At 40.7% G+C, this 12,158-nt stretch overlaps 1 protein-coding gene across 1 annotated transcript in view; it reads left to right on the top strand.

Moving 5' to 3' along the window:
* The first annotated feature begins 10,802 nt into the window (after positions 1 to 10,802).
* XRCC5 (X-ray repair cross complementing 5) overlaps positions 10,803 to 12,158 on the top strand; it is a 114,598-nt gene continuing 113,242 nt past the window's right edge. Inside the window, exon 1 of the mRNA XM_036756969.1 lies at positions 10,803 to 10,880. Within this exon, the coding sequence (XP_036612864.1) occupies positions 10,866 to 10,880 (15 nt within the window). The 5' untranslated portion in view covers positions 10,803 to 10,865. The remainder of the gene's footprint in view (positions 10,881 to 12,158) is intronic.

Raw genomic sequence — 12,158 nt, 5'->3', positions numbered from 1 at the left:
TAATATAGGAGGGCAAATAGTAAAGCTAAAGCTTAAATACTTTGGCTTCATAATGAGAAGACAGGACTCAATGGAAAATACCCTGATATTGGGAAAGATTGAAGGCAAAAGGATAAGCAGATGGCAGACAATGAAACAGATAGATAGTGTCATGGAAGCAACAAACATGAACTTAGACTGAATGGGAGATTGTAGAGGATAGGAAGGCCTGGCATGCTATGGTTCATGGGGTCACGAAGTATTGGACATGTCTAAACAACTGAAGAACAAAAACTACAAATATTTCAGGGACCAGATAAATATAAATCTAGCCTGATACTCCTTTTGGAGACATGTAAGAAAGAAGCAAATGCCCAGTTATGGCTGTTCTGCCCCCTTCAAGGCAGAAATTCCATTCTTTCTTGTAGATGAATGGGCCAGATTCTAGTGATACCTGTGTAACACATGAGCCAAGTCTATATATGGGGGAGCCATGATGTTCAAAGGAGATGAGACAATGGACTCAAAGTACTTAGTGAACCTTAAAGTACGTGTAAAAGCTAATTATTATTAGTTTATTCTGATCACCAGGCCTCCAGTCTTCTATGTCACTCCTGAGCTTAAGCAATGTTTATAGAGCAATGTGGGGTATGCTGGTATAAGTTTAACAACTTGGTTCTCCATTTAAAAAAAACAAATATACATATACACTTTTAAGTTTAATTTGATTATTAATATTCTTTTAAATCTAGACAATCAGCTAAGTAATAAATCAAGCCTTGATCTGTAGCAATTGTCTTTTCTGAGGTATAAACGCTGACACTGAAAATTTAGCAATGGGCTCTAGCTGTAGAGAAGGAGCCAAAGTATGAGAACATGACCTCTGGGAGGAGTTGATTTAAAGTACCTTGAATTAATGTAAACAGCAAAAGAATAACTGTCCCATGGGAAAACTTACATATGACCATAGGCCATCTCCAGCCCTGTGTCTTTTTTGTTCTGTTTCTATATAATCCAGTCTGGCCAAAGAGTGGGCGTGGGGATCCATCATTCTGTCTAGGACTGGCATGTGAGTAAACTGCCTCAATTAACCTAAAAACCCTAATAAATCTACACATGTATCACCATGCCTATGTGGTCTGCCGTTATTTCTTTTGTATTTCAGTGTTTTCCTCGGAAGATCTGCCACCATATAATTGGCATAATCAGGGTAGAACAGATCTGCAATCTTGTACTCCCAAGCCAGTTACAGCTGGCTCTATGGTACTTCTGTTATGTATCGAGATAATGCATGGGGACACATGGAGCTTACTTAAGCATTCATTCTCATTTATATACACCACGTAGCATCAAAAGGTACTCTATGTTAACTGCTAAGTTCTTCCTGGCTCACAAAGCTGGTGGTTCAGCTCTTTTGTGGGTGGTATTGCTTTCGTCTTGTTTGCCTAAAAATTAACGTGTGGGTTATTTAGTCAGATCAATGCATTAGCCCCCATCTCATGTGTACCAGTTTGACTAATATGGCCCCAGGCCATCAGAATGTATATATTCTATGACTAATAAACCCAGAGATTAGTCATTATGCTGCACACTACCCTAGTTCTTTTAATTTCCTTGTGTCCCTGCTCCTTATTCTTCATTTAATTGGTAGATCAGAAAATTACTTCATTTTGCTAATCTGACTATATTCCTGACTATGCATGACAGGAAAATCTCCTATTGGTGCCAGCTGGATTTTCCCCCCTAAAGTGCTATGTGAGTTTGAATACTGAGGGCCTTTGGATCTTTAAAAGGAATGTTAAAACTGCTACATGGTTTCATATCAAGAAGTCACCGCCCTGTTTGCTATCCTCAGCCAAGAACAAAAGGTACCACAAACCAAGACTGTTCCTTGTTGGCATCTATTTTCCTCCTCCCTTTGTGAGAGTAAATAATGTTTGTTATCTGCTATCTCTATGCTGCTGCTCTTCATCTGAACTTTCTTGCCCTATAACAATGACTACTCTGGCTCCCACTGCTTAAAAGCTAAGTCTGTCACATTTTACTGTTCTCTCAGGGTTCTCTAATACCTTTAAGAGAGTTGAAGAAGGTATAGTCTTTTCATTTGTTTTTGTTTTTTAGAGGGGAGAAGGGATACAATTGGGGTTAAGTGACTTGTCCAAGGTCACACAGCTAGTAATTATTATGCGTCTGAGGCTGTATTTGAACTCAGGCCCTTCTAACTCCAGGGCTGATGCTCTACTCACTGAGCCACCTGGGTGCCCTTCATCTTTTCATTTGGATCAAGCTTCCACCTGTGCGAGGTAGTGAGAGAATAAAGTGTGAAGACTTCATAGGGAATATGTATATATGTATTTATATCTGAAATGTTTGAGAATCAATATTTAAGGAAAAGGGAAATGAGACAAATTTGAGTCTGTGGGAATCTGATTATTTAGCCTTTAGGAATATCTTTCTCCCCCAACTTGTTTAGATTTATAGATGTCACCTCAGCTGTGAATGGAATACAAGATTGTGAAAGCTTCCCTATGAATAACTCAGGCAAGGCAATATTCAAATAGACATAGTACAAATTTAGTTAGGATGTGAACCTCACCAGGCCTAAGTTTCATTTTCCTATAAATCATATGATTTAGGGGAAACCAGTTGATATTCCCCTCTCCCCCTCCCCTAACCTACTTACAAATAGCCATTTTAGCATTAAAGTTTCCCTATAAGGTAATTCTGTAGTTTCTGTGCTTGTATTGAGTAAAAACTTATTCCTGGTTAGATTGTGAGGCCACTCGTCTCTGCAAATGGGGACGGGGGTCCAGCCTCTGGGGTGGGATTTCTTAGAATTGTTTGTACAAGGGTATATATCTCCCTGCTTGTATTCTCTTCCTCGCCTCTCTTCACCGCTGTCTCTGCCCTGGTAGTGAGAGATGCCCAATTCTCGAGACTTGATCAAATAAACCTTCTGTTTTTTTCCTGCCTTGAGAAACTGAGACACCTCTGTTTTTTTTTTTACTTGAGCCAGTGGTCTTTTGTTCCACACATACCTATTTCATTTAGCCAGCTGGCAACCCAATAGTGGATTCCCAGCACCCCAGTTCCATTTAACCATGTAATACTCAGATTAACTTACAGCTACAAAAGAATATTTACTTCAACAGTATAGCAAGAACAGACATATACATATTCTCTCCAAACACTTGGGGGTATAATTCCCTCTACACCCATTTAGTCTCTGCGGAGGCAAGGGGAATTTGGTTCACATTTTAACTCAATTTATATATAGAATTTAGTCTACCACATTCCTAATCCAAAGCCCTCCTCCCCCCACCCTGGGGCTTCATTCCAGGCACTCTGGTTTCTCAGGACTTTCCTGACAGCAACATCTAGCCCAGAATTCTGTTTCTAGGGTCACCTTGGCTTCAGCTCCAGGATCTGGAGACTCCACTCTCTGCGACTCAAACTGAACAGGACAAACAAGACCCATCCCAAGCCCATTTCTTGAAGACATGGGACCTAAGGAAAATGGAAAAGTTGAGGGTTAACCTTTGCTGCCACCAGAAAGAAAGGTGACTATGCTCCCTCAGTTAGATTTAATGAAACTGTAAAGTTCTGACTAAATAGCTAATGGAAAGAATCTGAGTAGGGGGGCAATACTGAATTCAAAGAAAGTATCCTTCTTTACAGAAACTGGTGAATCTATGGAAGTAAGCATGAGAGAGAACATTTGGGGCATAGATGGCATGCTCATCATATTTGTTTATGGCAGAAAGGTAGGAGGGGTAGGTAACATCCTGGATGACCAAGTTAGTATCCAAAAGAATACTGGGGAGGCAGCCAGGGGGCGCAGTGGATAGAGCATTGGCCCTGGAGTCGAGAACATCTGAGTTCAAATCCAGTCTTAGATGTTTGACACTTACTAGCTGTGTGACCCTGGGCAAGTCATTTAACCCCACCAAAACCAAAACAAAACAAAACAAAAAAAAGAATATTGGCAGACTTAGAGCATTGGGCTGAATCCATTATCATATGATTTGATAGGGATAAATGTAAATAAATTCTTACACTTGGATACAAAAAAGCCACCTCCATAAGTATAGGATGGGAGAGGCATAGAGAGACAGCAATTGCTCTGAAAAGGATCTGACACTTTTAGCAGATTGCAGACTCAATATTCCACTGGACAGCAGTAGAATGTAGCAGCCAGGAAAAGCTAATGAAATCTTGGGCTGTGTTAGAAGAGACAGCTGCCAGTAATAGGCAGGTGATGAGAGGCTTGCCTCAAGAGACAGTGGGCGCCCCCTCCTTGGGCTGTACTTGTACTATACTTCACATACAATACAGTCTACTGCTTGTCAGGTATGTTATAGGTACCCTTTTTGTATGGTTTGTACTTTGTATTATATGGTCACTCAGAACCCTTTCAAATCTCAAATCTTATGCTTCATGATTCTGTGAATTCAGAAGATTTGCAAAGACTGACAAGGAAGCATGCCTCTCCCATCTTGCCAGGGAAATGGTGTACAATAGCTGCAAAATGTGACCTGTTTTGTCACATAGGCAAAAATGTTAGTTTGTTTTGCTCAACTGAAATTTTTTTTAAAGGAGAGTGCAGGCAAAGGTAGGAGGAGTGTTGGGGAAGTGACAGGGATGTATGAATGAAAAGCATCAATAAAACAATTTGTGTGTGTGTGTGTGTGTGTGTTTGTGTGTGTGTGAAAACAACAAATCATGAAGAATGGGAGGTGCTGTGAGATGAACAAATGGTGTCCTTATTTTCAGGAAAAAAAAAAGTGATTTTCAGAAACAGCAGGTCAACGAGTTCAATAACAACATTGTACAATGGATTATTAGATAGATGGTTTGTAAGCATTTAGAAAAGGAAGCAGTGATCACTACTAACGAACACAGATATTCAGGTTTCTATGGGACATGTCTACTAAGCGACCCTAATATACCAGGTGCCCGAAAAGTCATAGTGTAGTTTTATGCATTAACACTGTCTCTTGACATTTGGCCTAATTATATCCCGGGAAGTTTTTCAGAATGGCCCAAATCTTGAAACGATATAGCCAGCTCTGATAACAATCAGGAAGAGGGTAATCAGGCTTGGTTTGTAGATAAATTATTTATTTATATGACTTAAAAATATCTATTTTTAACATTTAAAATTTTGAGTTCCAAATTCTCTTCCTCTCTTCAGCCCTTCTCCCAGACATTCAGAAGGCAAGCAATATGATATCCATTATACCTGTGAAGTCATGTAAAACATATTTCTATATTAACCATGTTGCAAAAAAGGGGGGGGGTGTTGCAAAAAATGGGAGGAGTGAAAAGTTATGCTTCAAACTGCACTCAGAGTTCATCAGTTCTCTCTGTAGAGATGGGTACTGAGTGAGATGGTGAAGCCCTCCCATGGAATCTGGATCTTAGTCTTTCTGTGAACTGAGTGGAATGGATGGGGGTGGGGAGCTTTCAGCACGGCTCAGGGCTTCTGATTGACAGCTAGGCCTAAGTTTCAAGTTACAAAAATCACCTGAACTGTGTCCTTGCCAAATAAGGAAAAAGTGTTTTTAAGAGTTTGGCATTGGCTAAATTGTATCTAGGGTAGTAGATTTCCATGAAATTGTGAGCCCGAACTCCACCAATGAGAGTAAAAGGCCAATGGTAGTGATGGTGGGGGCAGGGGTTGTTTATGTTAGAGTATAAAGCTACTTCTGTCCTCTGGGCCCCACCTCTCCCTACCGATTGTCTAGGAGACCACCCTTTCCCGCGACATCATAATAAAGAAGTTTTTTTTCTGTTTCTAAATTTGAGAGACCTCTGACTTCTTTTTAATTAATTGCTGGCTGGTGGTCTTACCCCACACAGATACCATTTTTCTTCATGAATCTTTTGGAATTGTCTTGGATCATTGCATTGATCAGAGTAGCTAAGTCTTTCACAGCTGATCATTGCTTCAAAACAGTTACCATGTACTATGTTCTGCTTTTGGTGACTTCAATTAGCATCAGTTCATATAGGGGATAAAAATTTAAACTTATAAAGAGATCCCTGTGGGTTGCAAAAGTCCTTGTTTCAGTTAACAACCTCAATTTCTTAATTGATTACAATTCCTAATTTAACAACATCTAGATTATAAGAGGACTTGTTTTTCTAACAGCATAGGCAATGCAATGTTAACCAAGTTGCATAAAGAACAAATTTAGAAATATAAGTATACCACAAGCAATGATCATGTATTTAAAACTTGAAACAGAATCCATTAATTAACAATCAGATGACTATAACTTAGTTGGATGAGCAAATCAAATCTGGATTCATAACCACTAGTGGTAACATTTTAATTTCTAAGGCCCAATACTCTTAGCACTGTAAATGATTATTATTTATAAAATCACATTTTTTCTTCAATATTGCTGATACATCTGTTTGCCAAATTATACAATTTAGAAATGTGACAATGTCCTAAACATAATTATGTATTTTAAAAACTTGAAACAACCCATTTATCAATTTAGGTGAACGCATTTCTAAATCTCCTTGCACAGATCACCTCATCATTTGATACTATAACTTTAAACCACCAGATATAGTCTCATAATACAAAAGTTTTCACATGGAAAGTCTGTTCTCATGGTTAAATATCAGTACTATTAATTATTTACTTGTTATAACCACATGTAACAGTTCCAAATCATCAGATTTTATCACATCCCTTTAAAAACCCAATTCACACCTATCAAAATCAGATGAAAATTGCTATAATATCATTTCTTACCACACAATGGTCTTATCGAATTTCACAATCTAAGAGAATTTTAGAAATACAATGCAATTTTAGAAATACAGAAACAATAATTTTCAGATGACATCAATTGCATTTCCAGATTATCACACATAGAAAAATTTTCAACTTATTACTTTCGGTATTCAAAAACCACTTCAAAAGTTAACTATTACATTAAATTAGAGAGAGATAATAATAATGCTGTGTCTAAAATATACCAGACATTATGCTAAGCATTTTACAATCATTATCATTTTGATCCCATAACAACCATCATTATTATTTTTCCTTTACAAATCAGGAAACAGGTCAAACAGAGAATAAAATACAGTTTTGCAATTGGAACAGAGAAGTGTGAAGTTACCTAGAGCAGAGGCTTTTCTCAGTGATGACAATTCTTGGAGGCATAGTTCAGAGAACGCTAACCAAAGTCCAAATCCATCTACCCCACCCTTCCCCCACAGCTGCAGAAGTTACTGAACCTAGGGCAGTTTTGCAGCTGCTGGGGACAGAGTGGGCAGAATGGATAGGACCTGGATGGCATTTCCAGGCTTTGCCAAAAAGGATGGGCTCCAAAGGTACCCAGGGAGCACAGGACTGTCAGCATACTGTCAGTCTGTGAATTTCTGCCCTTCTCCTCCTTTTGCCAGGTGGGGAAGGGTGATTTAAGTTTTTCCTACAGTTCTCCTGCATTCTCTTCTCCTAATCTGATCCAGGATGAAAGGAGTTAACAAGAATTCTTGTGGCTGTTTAAATTTCCCACACTGAGAAACTCTATTAACTCTGGGGAGGGAGTGGGGAGTGATAAGTGATCAGTATTGGGAGGAGGTGTTTCAGCAAGAGTGTGCTCCTGGAGTGATTTTACAGTCTCAGGAGTTCTCTCTCCCAAAATCCAACTAACCAGTTTCCAAACTTTTAATGAATAATCAATCCCAGAATCTGCTAAAATGTTTCAGTTCTATTTTTTTTTTCTTTAAGTGCAGTTGGCCAGCCCAGACATTACAAAAAAAAAAAAAAGTCTCTGTTTCCCTAGCTGCAGCCTTAGAGATCTCTGGCTGCCTACATTTCAGATTTTACAAAGTGTAGACATTTCACAGCACAGGCTCTCACACAGACAATTAGCAGACAATTAACAAAACAAATACAGACAGAACTCAGAGTTTAAACAACAGAGAATTAGAAGCTTTCATAAGTTGGCTATTAGCACCCCTACGGTCTTTGGGGAAGCCTTGGCATTCCTAATTTTTCTGACTCTCCATATCCTATCCCTTAGGAAGGGGGAAAGGGGAGATGGAGGAGGACTAGGGCAGGTAAGGGAAGGCTAGGAGTAAGGATAAAATGCATTTATCCTCCCCATAATCAGAGCCTTTAAGGGAAGGAAGCAGGAATAGGGCAGAAGGCAAAAACAGAGCCCATAAGGGAAGGGGGATAAAAGAGGGGTGGGAGGAGAGAGAGGAGGCAATGGGAGCAGAACAGAGTTACCCCTCTCTGGTTAGAGTAGGTACTGGGAGGCAGAGGGGGAGGGGGTAATGGCAAAGTGCAGTTTTTCTCCCCTCGATCCAGGCCTCCAAGGGAAGGAAGGGAGGGAGGGGGTGAGGAATAGGGTGGAGGGAGTGGAGTAACAGTTGGACTTCTAATTCTAGTTTTTGATTGATCCATAGCTAATTTTCTAGATCAATCAGTGTTTCCAGGGGATCTATGTGCATTTGACTGCAGATCTGCATTTTACCACAGATTTGATCCCTGTCCCCAGAGCTAGCTTAAAGGGAATTTTCGGACTTCAGCCAATTTTGTGGGAGTCCGTTTTAGAAGCTGGGAATGGAGACAACTTACCCCCACCCTGTCAAGGCCAAAATTCCAGGAAAAATTAATCGTGTGGCACCTGAAGCATTGGCAAGGTTGGGCTGCTTTGTCCCATTTCCATCGTTTCCATCCGAAGTTCACGGCACCATAACTGTTAAACCTCAAAGTTTGGTTGAAGAAGGCAAACAAGGTAGGTGATAGAAAAATCCATGTTGTTCATTCTTTTCCCTTAAAGCATAGCTAAGCTATGCTTTACATACATACGTACAAGGTGTCAGAGCATAGGCTCTGGCTGTCTGAACAAAGAAATGAGAAAACTTACATACATCACTTTTATGATCCCCTGTATGTTTAACCATGATACAAGAAGAGGATTTTCCTTAATGGAATAGGTTTGTAAAGACAAGAGTATTGACAAAGGTCAGTTAAAGTATATACCTGTAGAATATTAAGCAAGGTAGTCTCTCTCAGGATTAGGGTCTCATCCTTTAATGGCTAACAGGGCAAAGAATGTTCTTAGGTCAGTCGGATCTGGCCGTCTTGACAGAGAAAAGATATTCTCTGAGTAAACTTTAGAGAACAAGGAAGCCCAGGTCCAGCTGATCATTAATTCAGGCCCTAGCCCTTGATTGAAATTACAAAAATGATATAAAATGGTATAAAATGTTCCACAGTAGCAATGCTAATAAAATGTTAGTAGTAGAAAGATGGGACTTTGCTTTCATGGGAAAGTTGAGGGTCAGTAAAAGAACTTTCCCTTTCCCCAATTCCATGCAGCCCACTCTCCTTATTCAGTTCTGGGCCCAGCTTGTCCATTTATTCTGTCTGCCTCAGTTCATATCCCTATCTCATTTTATGTTATTAAGATCTGTATTCTAAGGTCCTTTCAAACGATACCGTTCTACATTTAAATACTGCTTCCAGCTCATTAGAATCCACTCTTGCATTCTGTATTCTGCATCCTAATATCTTGTTTTCCTATCCTATGTTTCCAGGAAACAGGATTTTCCAAGCCTAAAATCTGTTCCTGTTGTTCCAAGCTTGTTTTCAGTTCTTCAATTCCACATTCTGATATTCTATCTTAAGATGCTTTGAGGTCGAAAATTCTATGTTCAGCTTCCAGCTCAAATACTTTATCCTAACATCTTATGTTCTAGTATTCTATGTTATAGAACTCCTTACAGCTCGAACATTATGTATTCTAATAATCTGTATTTTAAGGTCCTTCCAATTCTAACATTCTAATATTCTATTTTCTTAGTTATTATTTATTTAATATTTTTTACTTTTCAGCATTGAGTTCCACAAGAGTTTGAATTACAAATTTTCTCCCCATTTCTGCCTTTACCCCCACTCCAAGATGGAATATATTCTGATTGCCCCGTTCCCCAGTCAGTCCTCCCTTCTGTCACCCCACTCCCCTCCCATCCCCTTTTCCCTCACTTTCTTGTAGGGCAAGATAGATTTCTATGCTCCATTGCCTGTATATCTTATTTCCTAGTTGCATGCAAAAACTTTATTTTTGAACATCTGTTTTTAAAACTTTGAGTTTCAAATTCTCTCCCCTCTTCCCTCCCCACCCACCCTCCCTAAGAAGGCAAGCAATTCAACATAGGCCACATGGGTATCATTATGCAAAACCCTTCCACAATACTCATGTTGTGAAAGACTAACTCTCATATTCTATTTTCTAAGGGTGCTCTCAGCTGTAACATTCTCTCTTCAACTATTCTATTTTTCTAAGGCTGCTTCCAGTTCTCACATCCTAAATTCTAACAATCTGTGTTCTAAAGGTGCTCCCGGTTCTAAGAGTACTTTTCTCATTCTATATTCTGTTTTCTAATGCCGCTCCCAGCTCTAGAACTTTATATAATCTTCAGAGAATAACTGTTGTATTACGAAAAGAAGTGGAGTTTAGAGGGAATCTAGAAGAGCAGACATACCGGACCATTATTTTATTTACTTTGTTTTTCTGGTGCTCATTGTAGGAGAAGGGAACAAAGATAATGAATTTGTAACACCAGTCAAGGCAGGGTTTGGTATCCGAAGGCGATGGGGGTGGATGGAGGAGGACTACAAAACCCAATACGCATGCGCGGCGCTGTCACGCTGCCCCTGCGTTGCTCTCCTTCCTCCTCCCGGGCACCGGTTTCCGGCTCTCCGCTTCCAGCCAGCGCGCCTGCGCCCAAAGTCTCCCCTCCTTTCCCCGCCCCTCTCCCCCTCCACCAGGTCCCGTGCTCCCCCGGAACTGAAGTTGTTGTGGTTCCGAGCGGGAGAAAAGATCGTCGCGCGGGGCGGCAAGATGGCGTGGAATAAGGTAGAGCGAGTCCAGGGAAGGGAGCGACCCTTAGCCTCGACTCTCCCTCGGGGCTGCTGTGGACGCGAACGGGGGTCGGGCGGGAGGGCTAGAACGTTCCTGGAGCTGGGGCGTCCCTTGTAACCGGGGGTTTCGGAGCACAGCTCTAGGCGCCGGGGCGGGGAGCGGAGGGGGTGAAAGGGGGGCGGGGCCCCCAAAGCTCCGGCCTCAGTGCCCCATCTTCTAATGAGCTCGGACTAGAACGGGGCCTCCTGGCCCTTTTTGTGACTGGGACACATTCCCAGTCATTCATTCAGTCTGCAAGCGTTTATGAAGAGCCTCCTGTGTGCTGTGCGCAAAAAAGGTCCCTGCCGTCGGGGAGCTGCCTCTTTTAGAGGGTAGACCATATATGCAAACGACTTTCTATATACGAGCCATAAACGGGCCCGAGTGAAGACCGTCGATAGAATGTGTTTAAATGCATAAAATAAGTAGGATTGCAAAGGAAGCCCATTATGTTGAAATGTATTATATTGAAATATATTAAAATACATTATATTGAAATGCGACTCTATTGAAACATAACTGAAATATGTTGAAGTGTTCTGTTGAAATAGAATTGAAATGATTATATTGAAACATATATAATTGAAACGTATTATATAATGATTTTATTGAAACGTAAAATATTTTATTTAAAAAAAAATCACAGACGCCTGCTTTAGAGCCCCCAGAACATCTAAGGCCCCTTCCAGCTCTTAATTCTAGCATCTCACCGTGGTTCCTCTGCCCGCAGGTGGAATGTGGCCAGATTTCCTGAAAGAGGAAGGTCCTGGGGGATGCTTAGTTTACATTAGAAAAGACGGAAGAGGTGGGGGCAGAGGCGGGGAGAGAAATACCGCCTAATTTCTTTAAAGTACAATCAACCCCCCCACCCCCAGGATTTGGAGTCAGAAAATCTGTCTTTGAAGGGTAACTCTGCCACTAACCGGGATGACTTTGTTCAGATGACTTCCCCTGTCTGGGCCTTAGTTTCCTCCCCTGTAAACATGAGGAGGTTGATCTAGGTCACATGCTTCTATTTTGAAATCCCGCGGTCCCGATAGATCTGGGAAACACGGGGGATCAGAATTGTTCTCCTTGGCCTCAGAGGGCAAAACCGGGTCTAGATGGTGTAAAGTGCAGAGAAATAGATTTTGACTTGAGATAGGGAATAATTTCCCGACAAAAATGGAATGCCTTAGTGATAATGAGTTCCCGGTCCTTGGAGGTTAAGGCTCCAAGTAAAAGCTGAAAACA

Source organism: Trichosurus vulpecula, chromosome 4 (assembly GCF_011100635.1).
Source record: "Trichosurus vulpecula isolate mTriVul1 chromosome 4, mTriVul1.pri, whole genome shotgun sequence".
Taxonomy (NCBI): domain Eukaryota; kingdom Metazoa; phylum Chordata; class Mammalia; order Diprotodontia; family Phalangeridae; genus Trichosurus; species Trichosurus vulpecula.
This window is presented reverse-complemented; position numbering and strand designations above follow the sequence as displayed.